We start from the raw sequence: 17,978 nt of genomic DNA on the forward strand, positions 1-17,978 counted from the left end.
CACCTCACTGAGTGCCCACACTCTTGATATGTGATGCAGGGGGAAAAGACTAGATTGATGGTGACATCATCCTCTATTGTGTTCCTCGAGGATGAAGAGTGGGAGAGGCTGCTGAGGCCTCCCTGGGGAGGCTTATTGTAGGAAAGACCCCACAGAAGTTCCTCTTCCCTGCCCACAGAGACCTCATTCTTCAGGTGTGAGGAATGTCACTGTGTCCCAGCCGGAAGCAAAGAGACCCTTGGTGACAGCCACTGCAGAGTTCTGTAAGGCTGTACACTTGTCCTGCCTGGGGACTTGGAAGAATTCTGCAGGATGTGATTCTTCCGTTACCCCGACTAAGCACATGAAGTCCTGTAGTTACACCTGGAGGAATGGAGAGGAGGACGTCTCCAGCAGCTCTCAGTGCTGGTCTTCAGAGCCTCTGCTGGAGGAGAGGTTATGCTTCAGTACCCAGGAATTCTAGAAGATTCTGCTCCAGCCAGAGTCTGGGGGAATTTATACAGGTAAGTAGGAAATAATGTCTGAGATAACAGCTATCGGCTCACCCTCGTGCCAGAGCCTGGGAACAAAGGGAGACAGAATGAAATCAGTCATTTTGAAGAGCGGCCCATTTTACATCATCCCAGGCATCCTGGAGTGGGTACAGCATGCCGTAGTGGAAAAAGCGTGGACTTGGAGCACTTCTGACTATTTAGATGAATCCCTGATGGACTCCTAGCTCTGTGGCCTTGAGCAAGAGCCTTCACCCTTTCTGGGCTTGTGAAATGGACATTATGCTGTCCTCCACAGAGGGATCCATATACATTCCTTTTATGTCCCATTTCCGTTCCCAAAAGAAAAACAGAGGGTAGAGATTGAGCCTTAAACAAACCATATCATGCAGGGTAAACTTGATTTCCTCCCTTCTCTGTGGGTGGGAATCAGATTCACTGAATCTCAGCCGGCTGGCATGGGTGGGAGATGTAGTGCCGTGGTACTGCACTTGCCTAGCAAGCACAAGGCCCTGGGTTTGATCCCCAGCACCCCTATCCCCCCAAAAGAATTCCATGTGAAACTCACTGTGATTCGACCCAAAGTCAATCCTTAGCTGGTAAAAGGCCTGGGCAGGTGGGGTATACTTGTGTGATAACTGTGACTGCAACTCTGTGTGGCTATCAGCAACACACCACAAGTGGTGTGAGAACTTCTGGCCACCAGAGGTGGTCTTTCCACCTCTGTAAGCTGCCTGTGGTTTAGTGTCTGCAACTCCACAAATCCAGAGCAAGTCCCCATGTAGCCACATACTGGCATTGTGGCTGTGGGTGAGTAATTTTACCTCCCTAAGACCTTCCTTGTCTGCTACACTGAAATAATAGTGCTTCCTTCCTCAGATGACTATGAGGATTCGTGAGAAAGTGATTGAGACACGTAGCACCATGCCTGGTACATTTTAAGTGGCAGTGAGTGGAAAAGCAGACATTGATCTCCTTCAGTGACAGAGTACATGGGACTGGCTAACTAATTTGCCCTGAATGAGAAAGTAGCAAGAGAGATCATCATTATCTCCATTTTCAGATGAGAAAATAGAAGGCAAGCAAATCTCAGACTGAGCTCCATTTACAGAAGACAGGGGTATGGGAGACCCCTTTCAAAACACTCACCGTGATGGGCCCAATCTCTGGGTAGGCATCCACCACCCAGCCAGCACATCTTGCTCATCCAGAGAAGAGTGGCACTGGCAGACCAGGCAGGGTGGTTGTGAGTTCTGGGGAGATGCCAGGTAATAACATCTGAGGTAGAGTCATCCTGGCAGTCTCTGCGAGCCTTGAAGACCTTGCACAGGAGGGACCTGAGGCCTCCCTGTATCACCTCCATTCTCCAAACTGGAGGCCGAAACTGCACCGTGTGGAGTCCTAGCTGCCAAGCGTCTGCAGAAGGACTCCTGAGCCCATGAACTGTTCCCATCTGGAAGGCTGGAGGCCCAATCACCCTTCCTCTTGTGGTTCTGACTCCTGATTAACCAGGAAATGTGTTATTTGTTCTGAGCAGGGGAACAAGCTCTCCTGGGGAGAGGAATTCAGGACTGGAGGTCCAGTCACTTCCAAAGAAGAAAAAATCCTTGGAATTCTGTCCGGAGTCTGGGTCTCAACAAAGAGAACAGAAATGCAGTCCTTGTTTTTGGTCCTTATTTACCAAATTAGTTCAGGTTCTGGTAGCTCTCTGACTGCCAGCATTAGTCCAGCAAGACATGGGAAAGCAATTAGGTTACTCTGCATGTCCAGTAGACTGCCATACCCCGGGTGGTGCAGTGTCTGGGCGAACCTCACCCTGCCAGAATCTCTTCATCAATCCCTTGAGACTCTTTCTGCAGGGCTTTCCTGACATGATTTCCCTCCTCATACCCAAGAGATGGGTGAGTAGGTTTAGCATCATCAGTGGTGGGGAAGTGACACATGGTGAGTCAGTGGGCCATGCTGGAAAAAGCCTCCTTTCTCTTACTGGGCAAAGAGGATTGAGGGGAGCAGTAAGTTCTGATCACCCCACTTCTCCAGGGAATTAAAGTGCAGACTAGCAGACAGGGTGGAGGGCATTTGGAAATATGCACTGTAGGTCCTTTGGTGGTGACAGCAGTGGAGGTAGTTAGAAAGGTCCCCCTTCAATTGTAAGAAGGGCTCAGAGTTAAGGCAGGATAGTGTGGTCTTAAAAGCTTGGACTCAGGTGGGAAGTGACCTGGCTTTGTATCCTGCCTCTGCTGCTTCAAGCTGGCTGTGTCATCTTGGGCAAGCCCATAGCCATCTCAGCCTTGGTGTTCTCCTTAGTACACGTGAGATCATAATGTCGCCTTTGACTGGTTAAATGAACCAATCTATGCAGCATGCTTAGCACAGTGCTTAAACCATACTATTAGTCTCTATAATTTTTTTTTGCAACTAAAAACAAAACAAAACAAACAAGAACAACAACAACAACAAAAACACTGAAACTCAAGTGTTTATGGGAGAGGGGATGTTGAGCTGCTCCTCAGGTTCCAACACTATGGGACAGGGAGGCATGGGCAGTACTTGGAAGGTGGGGACAGAAGGATGGCACTGCGATGGGGGCAGCAGATGCCAGGCTTTGGAGTAGATGACCCAGGCTGTGGGGCCCAGGAGAACAGGGTGGGAATTTCCAAGGACCACTTGTACTCACCGAGGGGTGGGAGGGGCGCCGGGTGGGGAGGGAAGTGTGTCTGCGCCAGGGTTTTGGCTGAGGCAGCGGTGAGAGGCTGAATGGGCGGCAGACTTCCAGAAATGCAGACGGAGGAGACGGAGCAGTAATAATGACTTGGACACACAGGAGGAAAAAATAGCTCAGGGACGAAGATGACGCCAAGGTTTCTGGCCTTGAAGGGCTCTTGGGGATCCGAGGTGAGCATTTAGGGATGAAGAGGAGAACTTCTGAAGGCAGTGAGGGAGGTAGGGAGCCTGAAACTGAAGAGCTGGGCAGATGTCCAGGCAAGAGAAGGACAGTGTGGAGCTGAGGCTTCTATCGCTGTGAAGGGAGAGAACCGAGCATTCTGGGAATTGAGGTGGCATTTATCCTAAAGTGCAAGGATAGGACACAAGGAAATCTTTAGGGCCATCCGGAAAGTCAGCAAGCACAGGAACTTGAACCAGTAGCTACTACCTGGTATTCAGTCTTTCTCTCTCAAAATGGGTCTCCTGACACCATTCCTTTTTATCCAATGAGATCATTCTGTCTTTGGTTGAATTAGCCATGCACTGAACACACGTGTTGGCTATCTATTAGAATCAGGCACTGATCTAGGTTCGGGGGGAGCAGTGGTGAGCAAGAGATTGATTCCTTTAGAGATATTATCGTGGCTTGGGAAGTCAGACAAATTATTTATAGGTTGTTGAACAAGACTCTTCCTAGAAGCAGCAAAGCCTAGAAAAACAGGGCTAACTATTCTCACGTTCTGAAGAGATGTACAGGATATCTTACTAAAGAACAGGTTCAACAACTCCCAAATGACATCCCTTGCTTTTAGTCTACAGATAAAAAGGATGAGGTGACTAGGTACAGAACAGTTGTATTAGCAGACAGCTCTGAGATTTCCTCCGGAGTACTCCTCACTGCAAACCTAGTGAAGGGGGCACTGATTGTCTGCAAGAAGAGGATGGCTGACTGCTGTTATGGTTTGGATGTATTATTATTATTTTTGTACTGGGGATTGAACCACTTAACTACTGAGCCACACCCCCAAGCCCATTTTATTTTTAATTTTGAGACAGGGTCTAGCTAAATTGCTTAGAGCCTTGCTAAGTTGCTGAGACTGGCTTTGAACCTGCAATCCTCTTGCCTCAGCCTTCTGAGCCACTGTGATTACAGGTGTGCACACCATGCCTGGCATGGTTTTGATCTTAAACGTCCCCCAAAGTCTCATGTATTGAAGGCTTGGTCTCTGGCTGTGATGCTATTGAGAGGTGGTAAAACCTTTAATGGGTGGGGCCTAGTGGAAGGAAGTTAGGTCACTAGGAGTATGTCTTGAAGAGGATAGTGAGATCCTGACCCCTCTTCCCCTTTTTCTTCCCAGTCTTCAAGAGGTGGGCAACTTTGCTCCACCACACACTGTCCACCATGATGTTATGTTTTGCCCTAGACCCAAAACAATAGGTCATGAAACCATGACTACTCTGAAACCATGAGCCAAAATAAATCTTCCCTCTTTTTAAGTTGGTTATCTCAAGTATTTTGTCACAGTTACAAAAATCTGACTAATGCAACTCCCTATAACTGTCCCTCCATGGATGCTGGGTGAGTTGTTGGCAGTTACTGGTATCCCAATGTACAAAAGCATAGCATGAAAGTTCTTGGGAGAACCCAAGATGTCTTTCGGAATTGAGGATGTACATAAATAAAGAGGCCTGTGTGCACCCCCATCTGGAAAATTGTGACTATGGAGCCTGGCAGGATTGGCCTTTGTGGCAGGGTAAGGAATGGCCAACTCAATATTGCTTTGCCTGGCATGGACTGAAACATCTCATGGGTAGACAGGGGATGCAGAGATCTTCAAGAGGTTGTCCAGAGATGGCTCTGCTATGAGAGTGCAGGGTGGAAGTCCCCCAATAACCCACAATTGTGCTTATGAAAAGGAGGCCTGCTACATAAGACTTTGCTACTTTTCCTCCGATATCTCTTGCCCAACTTTGGCAGACCACATCCCACTATCCCTGCTACAGGGTCTGAGGTCAAGGCCTGGGGGGGGGGTAGATAAGAAGTATAAAATTAGATGTAATATTGATTAAGTTGAGATTTTAATTTAAACAGAAGACTGTAGTGTCTGAAAGTTGGTTTTAATTACAGAAATGAAATGGTCCTTGTGTTTGGTAAGGATGGGCAAGCCATCGACTTTACCTGAGATGTCATTAAGGGCAGGGAAAGGGAGTAATGGAGAAAGCATAGCTGTTTCCTGGTTGTCCCTCTTCAGATTCAGTCCATTCAAAAAATGAGTTGCTGGGGTTGGGGTTGTGGCTTAATGGCAGAGCGCTTGCCTAGCATGTTCGAGGCACTGGGTTCGATTCTCAGCAACTCATATCAATAAATAAAATAAAGCTCCATTGACAACTAAAAAATATTTAAAAAGACAAGTTGCTGACCAAATTATATTGTTATATTGTATGCATGTGTGAATTTATAACAATGAATCCCACCATTATGTACAACTATAATGCACCAATAAAATATGAAAACAATGACAATGAAAAAAACATTTGCACATGTAAACAAATAACAAGATCATTTAAATGGGTTGGTGGAACAATAAAAATGAAGTAGGGTGATGTGGGAGAGAGAAATGACATGGGGGTGGGTGGGTCAGGGATGGCCACTTCAAGAGGTATGAGCTGAGATGCAAGTGAAGTGGTGAGGAACAAGTATTGAAGACATCTTGGAAACACAGGTTCCAGGTAGAAGGAAGTGGGCACTAACTTGGCTTGTTTAAAGAGCAGAGAGAGGGCACAGCAGCGGCCATGTGATGAGTACCAGGCCAGGAGGTGAACTAAAATCACAGCAAGAAACTTCTTGAGTGAGCCTTGGTAGGCCAAGGTAGGACATTAAGTTTTTTTTTTCCCATCATTAGATATTATCTGTGACAGTGTGGGAGGCTGTAAGCCAGTAGCTCCTGCCTACTTTTTCACTCTGCCTCCCTAGGAAGTAGTGCCCCATAAAAATGCACCCAGGGCAGCTATGTTTGCCCAGGTCTTTAGGCTTTCAGGCAGGGGGCATGGGTGAGAATAGTGGGCTGCTTACTTGCTGGTACTCAGATGGGAGGCAATTGGCACTTGCACACCTGTCTCCCTTGCATCCAACACAAGATGTGAGACTAAATATGCATACAGGCTCAATCAAAACTCCTCAGGTCCCCCTTGGAGGGAATGAGAAGCTGGGGTAGGTATCCAAGGAGTGGATTGTGAGCCAAAAGCAGAACGCCTGGATTTCATTCCCCTCTTTGGCACACGCTATTTCTGAGTAACCTTATTCAAGAGGCTCCATGTCTATGCCTCCGTGAAAAAGAGGACACCTTTTCTAGCAGCCACCACCACTGCCCTGACACCACAGGAGGGGGATTAAGATCAAGGAGCCAAAGCAATTGGCAGACTAAAGTTCAAACTCCAGGATTGCTAGGGGCGCGGCCAACTCCACCAGGGGGCGCGCGCCCCATGCGTCCTTCCAGGGCTGGGTGTCCCGCTGCGGCGGAGCGAGGCCAACTTCTGAGTGCTGCCCTGCGCCTGCCGTCTCCTACGGGGGGGCACCCCCAGCGGCCAGGGCAGGAGGCAAAGGGGATAGACGCCAGTGCCTCTGGCCCAGGCCCTGTTGTCTTTGGGGTCTCCGTACCTCGCCTAGCCTTTCAGACTTGTGAAGCTGCCGCACTGGTCATCAGACCAGGAGTATGTCTGTGGAGTCAGGCGCAGAAGATAAATTCGGAACAGGTGGGCAGTTGGAGCTTGTCCAGGGCAGGAGAAAGGTGGCTCAGGTGTTCCTGTCCAGGCAGACGCCATCTGCCCTATCAGCTCCCCTGGTCAGCCCCGCGCCGCCCCCAGCTCCTCACGGGTTAATCCCCCTCGCCGCCGGCTCGCTTCCCGGTGCCAAAGTGGGTGTTGCTGGAATTCCTCTCTCCCTCGCTGGTAATGAGGGGGCCGAGCTGTCCCTCCGAGGAGGGGGCATGGCGTGGATAAAAGAGACGAAAAAGTAGGGGGAGGTTTCCAAAAATAACCCCCTCCAGTTCCCCTTCAGACGGCCACAGTGCCAGGGAGGGAGCGCGAAGGTACTGTGGCGGTGCGCGCCCAGCTGCAGAGCAGCGCGGACTGAGGCTCAGGGCGCGCAGTCTCCGCCGCTCGCGCCGCGCAGCCCTAGCTCAGGGGAGAGCCAGACCCCTAATCAATTGCTTCGGGGACCCATAGACGTGAAGAAGCGGGCCGCGGGGCGGGTCCGGAGAGCAGTGTGCGAAAGATCGGGCTCACCCATTGCAAAACCCTGCGCGGTTCCTGACGCCCACCCGCCAGGCGCCATGAGGCCGCCGACTGTCGCCCGCTGTCCGGGACGCGCCCTGCGGAACCCCTGGAGTGGCTTCCTGCCGCTTACCCTGGCTTTCTTGGTGGGCATAGGGCATGCCCAGAGGGACCCCATGGGGAGATACGAGCCGGCTAGCAGGGACGCGAATTGGCTGCGGCGCCCCGGGGGTAGCCACCACGCAGCGGCTGCAGCCAAGGTGTACAGTCTGTTCCGGGAGGAGGACCCGTCCGTCCCGGGCTTGCGGCTGGCGGAGCGGACCCAGCTCAGCTGGGGGAGCCCCAGGAGGCCCGTCGAGACCGAGGCCAGGAGGCCGCCCCGCGCGCAGCAGCCGCGCCGAGTCCAGCCACCTGTGCAGACCCGGAGAAGCAGTCCACTGGGCCAGCAGCAGTCTACACCCCGGACTCGGGCCGCGCCGGCTCTCCCGCGCCTCGGGACCCCTCAGCGGCCGGGGTCTACACCGCGAGGGCGGCTCACGGGGTGAGCACGGGAGAGGGAAGCATGGCGGGTACTGGGGACAGCGGGAGTCTGGACTACGGTGCTCACATTCGTGGAGAGGTGTGCAGACAAGAAGAGATGGCACTGGACTCGTGTCCTTGTGCCTCTGTCATTAGCACTGCGCGGAAGCAATCCCAAGGTTCCCACGCCAGGGATCTGAAGAGTTTAGGGCAACGACCAACCGTCCTCACCCTTTCAAACCTATTCACACGAACCTCGACGTTAAATCTTTCTGCAGGCGCCTCTACAGGCGCCCACGCTCCTCCCGCCCTCAGCCAACCAGCTCTAGCAGACGCACTCAGCGCAGTCGGGATCAGAGAGGCAGCGGGGAGCTGGGGGGCAGCTGGGTGAGCTCTCCCGGCCCTTAAGGCCAGGGGGGAGGTAGAGCTGGCTCAGGGCGCGAATAGGTGGAGGATGTGGAGGGCACCTGGTCATGAAGACTGATGTGTCTCCAGGAAGGGGGCTGGCAGCAAAGCCGGTGCGCTGAGACAAGTGTATGGTCTGGGGCACGGGTCGGCCTGGGCACGCAGAGGGCTGGGTGTAGGCGTAGGTATGGGCTTAGGGGCAGTTTGGGCAGGAATGTCTGTGGCACAGTGGGTATGTGGAGAATTGGGTCTGTTGTGTGCGGGTGCATCTAGGTGTCAGCGCCATTTGACCGCGTTGCAGGGCTAAGCCTCCTTCCACACATGGGATTTTTTTTTTTCTTCCTTTGGGTACTACCCGCTACCCTCCAGGGGCCCAATTTTAGCATGAAAAGGCTTCTCAGGAACTCTCGCTCCCAACAATCCAGGATCATAGGGGCGCAGCAGGGCGCTAGGTCTTGCACAGGTGTCTCTGTAATAAGGGCACAGGAGACCTTGGCAGTGCACAATAAAGTCTGGGAAGGATTCTGGCAGGCCCTCTTGGCTTGACCCTGATTTACTAATAGGGTTTATTCCCCGAGAACAGCACAGACACTTGCACCCCCAATTTATTCCTGAGGACCTTCTGCCTCACGGCCTTTGTTCTGCATGTTTTTTCTTGACTGGAGCACTCTTCAATATTTCAGCAGGATTCACTCTGTTTCATTCAGATCTCTGATCAGAGGAGCCTTCTCTGACCACTCCCACCCCATCTCTCCCTTCATCCTGCTTTATGTTTCTTCATAGCACTTATTCCATCTGACACATTATCTTTCGGTTTCTGTTTATGTATTCAGGATCTGGCCTCCAAGCCCACACTAATGCAAGTTCTATGAAGTGAGGACTTGTTTTTTTTTTTTTTTTTTCATTTCTGTGTTCCCAGTGCCTGTACATAGTTCCCTAAGTATCTGTTGAATGAGTGAATGATCTTCCTGCTGCCCTCCCTAAAGCCAGCAGAGAATGAAGCCCTTTGCTGCCAAGTCCTCCCACGTAGGATCATTCAATGAGTACTAATGGAGCACCTGCTGTGTTTCAGTTTTTTCCTTTCCTGACTTGTGCAAGTGAATACATGCTTCATAAGAGCATGTGCTGAGCATGGGAAAGGGGGCAAGGGCCTAGAGACCCAAGAGTTGTTCCTGCGGGGACAGCAACCCAATTACTTAAAATCAAGTTGGAGAAATGAGCAGATATGTGCTGGTGAATGTGCTTTTGAGTACTGGAAACTTCATGTTAAATGCAAAGAAATGGGACGGTGTGGCTGAGGAACTGAGAAGGAGGCCCTGTGACTTGGGTCCCTAGACTCAATGGACAGCAGGTGAGGAAGCAGAGGAGTGATGACCAGAGTGGGGTCTGGAAGTGAGAGTGGCTGATGTAGCACTGCCCAATGACAAGGATTTCCACTGTTGACACTGACCCAGGGGCAGAACTTCAGACCTGATGTAGAGGAGGCAAGGGAGCTGAGACCAGAGATGGAATTTGGGCTGGATCATGGAGGAGCTTATACTGTAGGCAGTTAAGTGCAAGTGGAGGAAAGATGAAGTGGGATCGGAGTAGGAGGGTGCACTATTAGAAATCATAAAATAAGATGTAGTGAGCAAAGGAGATCATCACCCAACAAGGCTGGTGGATAAACACAGGCGTGCAAATGCTTGGGCTGGGTTGAAACCATAGGTACCTCTATACACAGGTGCCAGGTCACATCATGTGTGGGTTAGGTCCTCCCCCAGATTGTCTTCTGCATCTTTGGTAAATAATGGGTTCCTCTGATGTGCCAGTCAGCCACTCCATGGCAGCTGGGGAGGGACTGAGTGGCATTTTCTTATACCGACTCCCTCAACCGGAGTCCATTCTGGCTAATAGTTTCAGACTGATCATTTTGGCCGTTGTCTTGTGGCTACTCAGCGCCGAGGACCAAGTGCCACCTTCTGGTCAGTATTGGAACTGCATCACTGCTACTGGAATGATTCATTCACTCATTTCACTATGTGCCAAACACCATGCTGGACCCTCCCGTCATTACATCAGTGGCCAAGCCAGACAACCTCTGTCCTTCTGGAATTTTTTAATGTAGTGGGGATTTATTTTACAAAGTGAAGATTTTTAAAGTATGCACCAGGCACAGTAGCAGATATCTTTCCTGAACTAATGAATCTTACTGTCTATAGGGGGACTTTTAGAGCAATTGTTTTCTAGTCTTCAGGGTTTCTTGAACAAGTCTCAGAGCATATCACCTCCATAATAATTCCCTTTATTCTATTATTTTCTTTAAATTGAGGCGCTTCTAAAATAATAGGACTTAGTGTTTTATTTGTTCTAAAGTACTTTATGAAGTTTTACAAACATACAAAGAGATAGTGAAAATAATGGAACTCATAACCCAACAAACCATAATATTTTGGCATATTTTGTTTCCAATTTTTTTAGTTGAAATTTCTTATATAATTTTGCCTCTCTGTTTCCCCAGAGTTAACCATTCCCGTGAATTTAATTCCAACATATTTTTTTTACTATTAATACAGATTCATGTACCCATAAAATATACAATATTATTTTTTGCACTTATTGAATGTAGAATACTGGGCTCATCCAATCTCAGCAGTATTCTCCTTCTACAATTTGATTTTTCCCCTTCCTCACTAAACTTTGGAGATTTAACCATCTTAATATAATTAGCCCAAGTTTATTCATTTTAACTCTTGTTAATTGTTCCTTTGTCTAAATATACCACAGTTTATTTATCCATCCTCCTGTTTTGGGACATATAGATGAATTACATTTTTTTGCCATTGCAAACAGTGCTTGACTCATTGTTATACATAAATAAATTCTTAATTAAAGGGAAACTTTGTATCATTATCATAAGTTGAAAGTAGTACCACTTGTCAAAAGGAGAAGGTAATTGTAGGAAAATGGAAACGAAAACAAAATGTTCTTCAGTTCTGGTCAGACAGACACCATTCATTATCTTAGAAGATCAATCCTGTAGCATGTTCTCCCCATGAAAAGAGGAACTGGTGTGTTTTCAGGGGAGAATCTGGCCATGAGGACCCAGCCTCAGACAGAGACTTGCTCAGTGACCTCACAGGTTAGAGCGATCACAGAACAGGCACTTCTCACTGTGTTCCTCAGCATTGCTGAATGTTGTGATCACATAACCCTAGAATCCCCTTCACTCCTTCCAGTGTTTTTCATTCTGCTTTGGAGGAAGCACTGGATTCTACGGAACAAAGGCATATTCAATATATCCCACATGTTACGTACTGTATGATCCTCTAGAGGTACCAAGAGCAAAGGGAAAGAACCTTCGAGATCCCCAAGACAGAGACCCAGACACCCAACCACCTGAGACAGTGGGTGCTACTGATGGCATTCAGGGGAGAAGGGGACAAGCTGATAGATGTCAGAGGTGGTTTTACACAGGGGAGGCAATGTCTGATCTGGAATGTAAAGGATTTCATTCAGCATGCAAGAGAGGGAAGGAAGGCTTCCTAAACAGAGGGAGTAGCGGAAGCAAAGACATCCAAGTGTGACACTGATGGTGACAAGCTTATATCCTTGGAGGAGCACAGCCTTGGCTGTGGATGGTCATGGAGATGGGGGAAGAATGTTGAGGGCAATTAGACTATACAGGCAGTCCATAGAGAGCTGGGGGAGATTTTCAACAAAGGGCCAGTCTGGTCAGAGGTGTTAGCCAGATGTATACCCAACAGTGATGCTGGACACTGGGCTAATGTTTGCTGAGTAGTTTTATCTGGAATACTGGGCTCATCTGATCTCAGCAGTATTGTAGCTGACTTCCAGCGAGTCAGAGCCAGTGAATCTGTGCCCCAACTAGCCAGGCTCATCTGCTCTTTGTGCTGGCCTGAATGGTCATCTCCCAGCGGATTCTCCTTGCTCAGCTGTACTTAAGACTTTCATATTGGCTTTGCAGGGACTTTAGTGGCTCTCATGGAATAGTTGGATCTCTCTTGAGTGTCCTCCCAGCCCCCAGCCTGGCCCCTTGACTGGCAGCCTTTGATTCTGGCCAGTCCTCACTGTGGCCCTGACATTCCTCAGGGCTCCACTAGGGGCAAGCAGGGCAGCTACAAAGTTTTGCTGAGGGCATTTCTGGTGACAGATGGCTCAGGGGGGCTTCCTTGGGCTAAGCTCCGTGGCTTGCCAAGCAGACCTCTCAATGCATGCTGACGGGGTTCCCACAGGTCCTAGTTCTCAGAAAACCCCAGGACAGCCAGACACAGTGGCACACTCCTTTAATCCCAGTGCTTGGGAGGCTGAGGCAGGAGGATCACAAGTTGAAAGCCAGCCTCAGCAATTTAGCAAGGCCCTAAGCAACTGAGTGAGGCCCTGTCTCAAAAAATAAAGAGGGCTGGGGATGGGCTGGGGTTGTGGGTCAGTGGTAGAGCACTTGCCTGGCACATGTGAGGCCCTGGGTTCCCCTCAGCACCATATAAAAATAAAGGTTTTGTGTTCACCTACAACTAAAAAAAAAAGAGGCTGGGGATGTGGCTTGTTGGTCAATCTCTGATATAAAAAAAAAAGGAAACCCCAAGGCATTCAGTCTGTTTCCTCTCAGAGACACTCCAGCCCCCTCAGAGGCTGTGTCTTCCACAGTCACAAAGGGTAGTGACTTCCACAGGGTTGGGTTGTTTTCCCCTGCCACCAGGGTATGCTCTCAGATTCACTGTGTCTGAGGAGCAGCCCCTTCCTCAGGACCTGGTGACTTGGGCCCCGACAGGGGGCCTTCATGGAACCAGAAAGCTGCTGAAGGTGGTGGCCCGAAAGACAGAGCTCTGGGCCAGCGGGACATTCTGGGAGCTCCCTGGGAGGCAGCTCCACATGACTTTGGACCAAAGGACTAGGAATGGGCCTCAGGTTTTTCAAGCTGCAGGAATTTATTCTGAATTCTTTGTAAGGCTCCCAAAACCACACAAGCTTTGGGGTCCGCTCAAATGTCAAACAACCTCCTAAGCGGGACCAGATGCTTGCCATACTGGCTACAGGGATCCCAGGAATGGCCAGCTGCTCCATCCTCTGGCCGCTGTACCTCTCCCTGACCTCTGCTCCCAGTGAGCGCTCAGTGGACAACTTGTACTCATTATTATGGAATGCAGGGCACTGGAGCCAGGCCCCAAGGGGTCAGCTTTCCCCAGGAGGGACTCTTGTGGGGAGTCACCCTGGTCCAGACATTTAAGTCTTTGGCTGGACAGAGAGGACTGGGAAATGTGCTGGTCCTGCTAGTGTCCCCCAGACACCTGAGAGCAAAGTTCGGGGGAATGCCCTACTCAGCATGGAAGGTCAGTGTCTCCTGTAGGTGCCCTCAAAGCCAGCATCAAGGGGCAGCTGGGGGAAGGGCTCCATTAACCTTCCCAAATGAGAAGTGTGCTCACCATGTCCCCAGCCCCATTTTCCACCCAGCTTGCCTTCCCAGAATCCCCTCTCAAACAGAGACCTGAGCCCAGCTCCTTCAGCCTCTCGCTCAGCACTCAGTCTGATGAAGACAAGGTCTCCTCCTAGCGTGCGCACGTTTGTTGACACATACTTAAGACTGTTCTGTGTGTGTCTTCTGACTCCCTTAGGTTGCCAGTGTTCACAGGGCAAGGGGCATGGTGATTGTGTTTTGGTGAGGAGCAACGTAGAGCTGAGCCCACCCAGGTTTGAATCAGGCTCTGGTGCTTTCCTGTTGTGTAGCTTTGGCAAGTCACTGGACCTCCCTGAGCTTGCCTATCATCTTTACGGTCACTGTCCCGTTGCCTTCTTTTGCATCTGGTGTTAATCATCACAACCACGTGATGAGGCAGGCTTATCAACTCCACTGGACATGGGGAGAGAGTGAGGTTCTCAGGGCCACACAGGGAATGGTAGAATCAGAATTCAACTTAGATTTGCATGAGCCCACAGTTCCTGTCCCTGGGCCAGGCAGCCTCCCTGTGGAATGGGGAAAATCTCCCCAGCCTTGCAGTGTTCTCCTGTGCCTTGTCTACAAAGGGTGGGGCCATTGGAGGGTTCTATGAATAGTTCTGGCTCTCAGCATCCTTGTGTTGACCCTGTGCTGGTGACCCCTTGCAGGAGGAATGTCTGCGGGGGACAGTGCTGCCCAGGATGGACAACAGCAAACAGCACCAACCACTGCATCAAACGTGAGTGCCTCCTACACCATCTACACCTACCCCCCCACCCCCACCCCCTGTAGGCTAGGCTGAGGACTGAGGTCGTGGAGCAGGGGTGTCTTCCTCAGCCTGGCTCCTGAGGGTGCAGCCCATCCCCGGAGTAGAGGACATGTGCAGGGGAAGGGAGGAGATTTCAACATCTTCTAACTGGAAGTGGCTTCTCCAAGCAAATTCCCACACATGGTTTAAAGATTCCTGTATTCCCTTCTGCAGCACCACTGTGCCCATTTGTGCCTTAGGTGCCCACACATATTTGTGGTCTGCAGAGTGTTTACTATTACACAATACTACGCCAATCTCTTCCCAGGCATTATCTGGCCCCAGAGCCTCCCTATAGCACATCTCCAGGGACACGATTTGTGTTCTATGCTACGGGGATCCACCTCTGTTCTGGCCCCTGGCCCAGCGGTCCTGGCCTCTGTCAAGCATTTCACTGGGATGAGGCTCTCTCTGATCCTGAGTCTGGACCGGTCTTCCCTTGGACTGCTCTGGAGCCTGGAAGTCTGGCTCAAATGAAAGGAAAGAGAGCAGTGCTCTTAGCTCTGTGGAAACCAAGGCTTGAGGTAGGAAGAGCCATAGGTTCCGGGGGAAGCCCCATGGTCTTCTGATCTTGAGCCCCCTAAGAATGGCATCAAACAAAATAGCAATGACAAAAGCCAGTACTGATGCAGTACTTCTTTGTGCAAGATGTACTTTCTATATCCTATGGGGCAAGCAGTGCCACTCTCCAGATACTAACTTGCCAAAGTCACATTACCAGATATTGGAAGAACTAATTGGAACCCAGAAAATCTAACTCTGGGATCCTACTTCTTAATACTTGTACCCTGCTACCACTGATCTAACCTTATTTTTCTGGGCCTCACTTTCCCCATCTGTGAACTGGGTATGACAGTGTACTGCTGCTGCTGCTGCTAGCTAACAGCTGAGCATTACTAACACAACACTGTGCTGAATTGTTCACATGCCTCTCAGTAATCCTATGAAGTGGGTATTTACTTATCAACTTCACTTACTGATGAGGAAACTGAGGCTCTGCTTGGTTAGAAAACGTAGCTGAGAATATGTTGTGGCTACAGGTGCTGGAGCTGGGCTGGATTTGGGCAGTCTGACCCAGAACCGCTATCTTCTGATCTTTGGGGCTTTATTCCCTCCCAACACCAACTGAGTCTGGGCATCCCCACAGGTGATATCAGGAGCCCCTAGCATCTTTTGCATTTGTACCCCAGGACCCCTTAGGTCCAGGCCAGAACCCCTGTTTGACTGCTTCTCCTGTAATGGCCACTGCCTCTGCCAGACCCAAGTCTGACTGCAAAGCCTCTTTACACCAGCTCCCCTTCCTTCCTCCCTCAATGGTGAGCACCAGGGCCTCACAGCTCACAGTCCAGGCATGCGACAAAATGTATGTGTTCCCAGCATGGTGGATGCTCTTGTTGCCGGTTCTCCAATAACTCCAGATAGGCAGAAGCTCTGGGCTAAGTGATTCTAGCTGTTGCTGAAGGCCACTGAGCAGAGTTTTGGGTCCATCATCAAAAGGTCTGCCTTAGGGACCCTACTCACATCTGGATGTTCCCACAAATCCTAGGGATCCTATTAAAAAGCAGATTCTGATACAGCTGGTCTGAAGGCAGGGATAGGTATTCTGTGTTTCTAACAAGCTGTCTAGGGTTGCTGATGCTGCTGGGCCAGGGACCACACTTTGAGAAGCAGGGCCTTGGGAACTCTGGAAGCCATGGAAGGGATTTGGAGTTGGAGGTGGGGAGAAGGCTGGTATGTTCTAGAGAGCTCAGCCTTTGCAGGGACGGCAGCATTGGCCAGTGGAGTGTGTTGCTGAGGCTGGAGTTGCGGCAGGGGCAGGGCAGCTTCACAGGGGTTGGGCTTGTCCCCTGCTGCCTGAGGGCTCTGGGCCTGGCCTCCCTCTGCACCAGCCTGGAGGCTCAGTTTTCTGACTTGCTTGTGATCTTCCAGCATTTCTCTCTGCCAAACTGGAGTTTCAACACTGGAGACTCGAGGTTGGGTGGGTGTAGATTGTCACAGAACCCGTGTGTGTGTGTGTGTGTGCACCCTTGCGCTCCTGTGGGTGCTGTTCCAGAATTCCCACTCCCCCATTATTTATTTCTCTCCTGGGCCCTCTCTCTCCACCGCCTGAGGCGGCCACCCTGACCCGGGCACGCAGGCAGGCTAGCAGCTTTCCTGGAGGCGTTGCACTTGAAGTCAGCTGGGGCAAGCTCGCCCACCGATGGGTTGTGCGCTAATTAACTGGTCCCTGCACTGTTTGCTTGTTGCTATTTTGCTGCTAATGAGCTTAATGAGAACCACGTGGGCGGAGGGGTGTTGTCTCTGGGTGGCTGGGTCCAGAGCTCTATAGAATGTGGGGCTCTTGGCTCTACACCCTGCCAGCTGACTCCCCTGCATCTCCCTCTCCCCTCTCCTCAGCTGCCCTTCTGGCTGGGGCAGAGACCCCCATGCAGGGGAACATTCAGGATTTTGTCCCAGCAGTTTCACACATGTGGAGGTACCTTCCTGGCCAGTGGGAGATGGCCATGGACAGAGAGGGGTGGTGACAACCCCCACTGCCAGGAGTGCAATCTAGGCCCAGAATCATGTGGGGACTCAGTCTCTCCCTTGGCCTTCCAGATATCTGTGGGCCTGACCCACTGCCCAAGTGCAGAGTGCTAGCCCTGGTTCAGTTGCCCCCTGGCCCCAGGCCCCTCTCTCCTCCTCTCACGGAAGCGATCTTCAGTTGTCCTAACACACAGACCATCTCCCTAGCTACCACTGGACCCCAGGGAGGCTCTGTGTTTGCAGGTGCCCACTGCGCTATCCCCAGCTCCTCTTCCACCTTGGCTGGGTCTGGAGCTGGGCCATCCTCTCCTCCCCTGGTCCTGGTACCTGCCTTTCTTTCTGTGGCCTTGCCAGCCCTGTTGGGTGATTTATGTGTTTATGTATTTGTAGAGGCAGCTGCCTGGGGCCTGCCCTGCCTGCCCACTCTGCCAAGGGGAAGAACTGTAGGGTGTGGGGTGACAGTGTCCTGTGTATAGCTGCTGCTCTTGGAAGATTGTCCCGCCTTCCCAGACTGGCTCACCCCTCCTCCATCTCAATGGGGGAAGGGCTATGAAGATTCTCTTGCCTCCTCATTTGGCTGGAGTGCATAGGGGCTGCTCTGTGGAGGGCAGAAGAGAGTTGTCCCTGTAGCTGTTGAGGAGAGGCCTATCACCAGGCCCCAAACCCATGTTATAAGGTTCAAGGTTAAGAGCATGTGCTTTAGATTCTGGCACCAAGATTCAGGGAGGTGTGTGTTTGAATCTCAGCTCTGGGTCCTTATGCATGATTGGCCCTCTTTCAGCCATAAAATACACATAACAATATAGAGTTGTCTTTG

At 50.8% G+C, this 17,978-nt stretch overlaps 1 protein-coding gene across 1 annotated transcript in view; it reads left to right on the forward strand.

Moving 5' to 3' along the window:
• The first annotated feature begins 7,220 nt into the window (after nucleotides 1-7,220).
• Nucleotides 7,221-17,978, forward strand: part of Ltbp2 (latent transforming growth factor beta binding protein 2) — a 108,199-nt gene continuing 97,441 nt past the window's right edge. The window contains exons 1-2 of the mRNA XM_046440875.2: nucleotides 7,221-8,010; nucleotides 14,496-14,566. Of these exons, the coding sequence (XP_046296831.1) occupies nucleotides 7,529-8,010; nucleotides 14,496-14,566 (553 nt within the window). The 5' untranslated portion in view covers nucleotides 7,221-7,528. The remainder of the gene's footprint in view (nucleotides 8,011-14,495; nucleotides 14,567-17,978) is intronic.

The sequence above is a fragment of the Marmota monax genome, unplaced genomic scaffold (genome assembly GCF_021218885.2).
Source record: "Marmota monax isolate L192 unplaced genomic scaffold, Marmota_monax_Labrador192_F-V1.1 WCK01_AAM20220418_F8-fsc00017, whole genome shotgun sequence".
Taxonomy (NCBI): Eukaryota; Metazoa; Chordata; class Mammalia; order Rodentia; family Sciuridae; genus Marmota; species Marmota monax.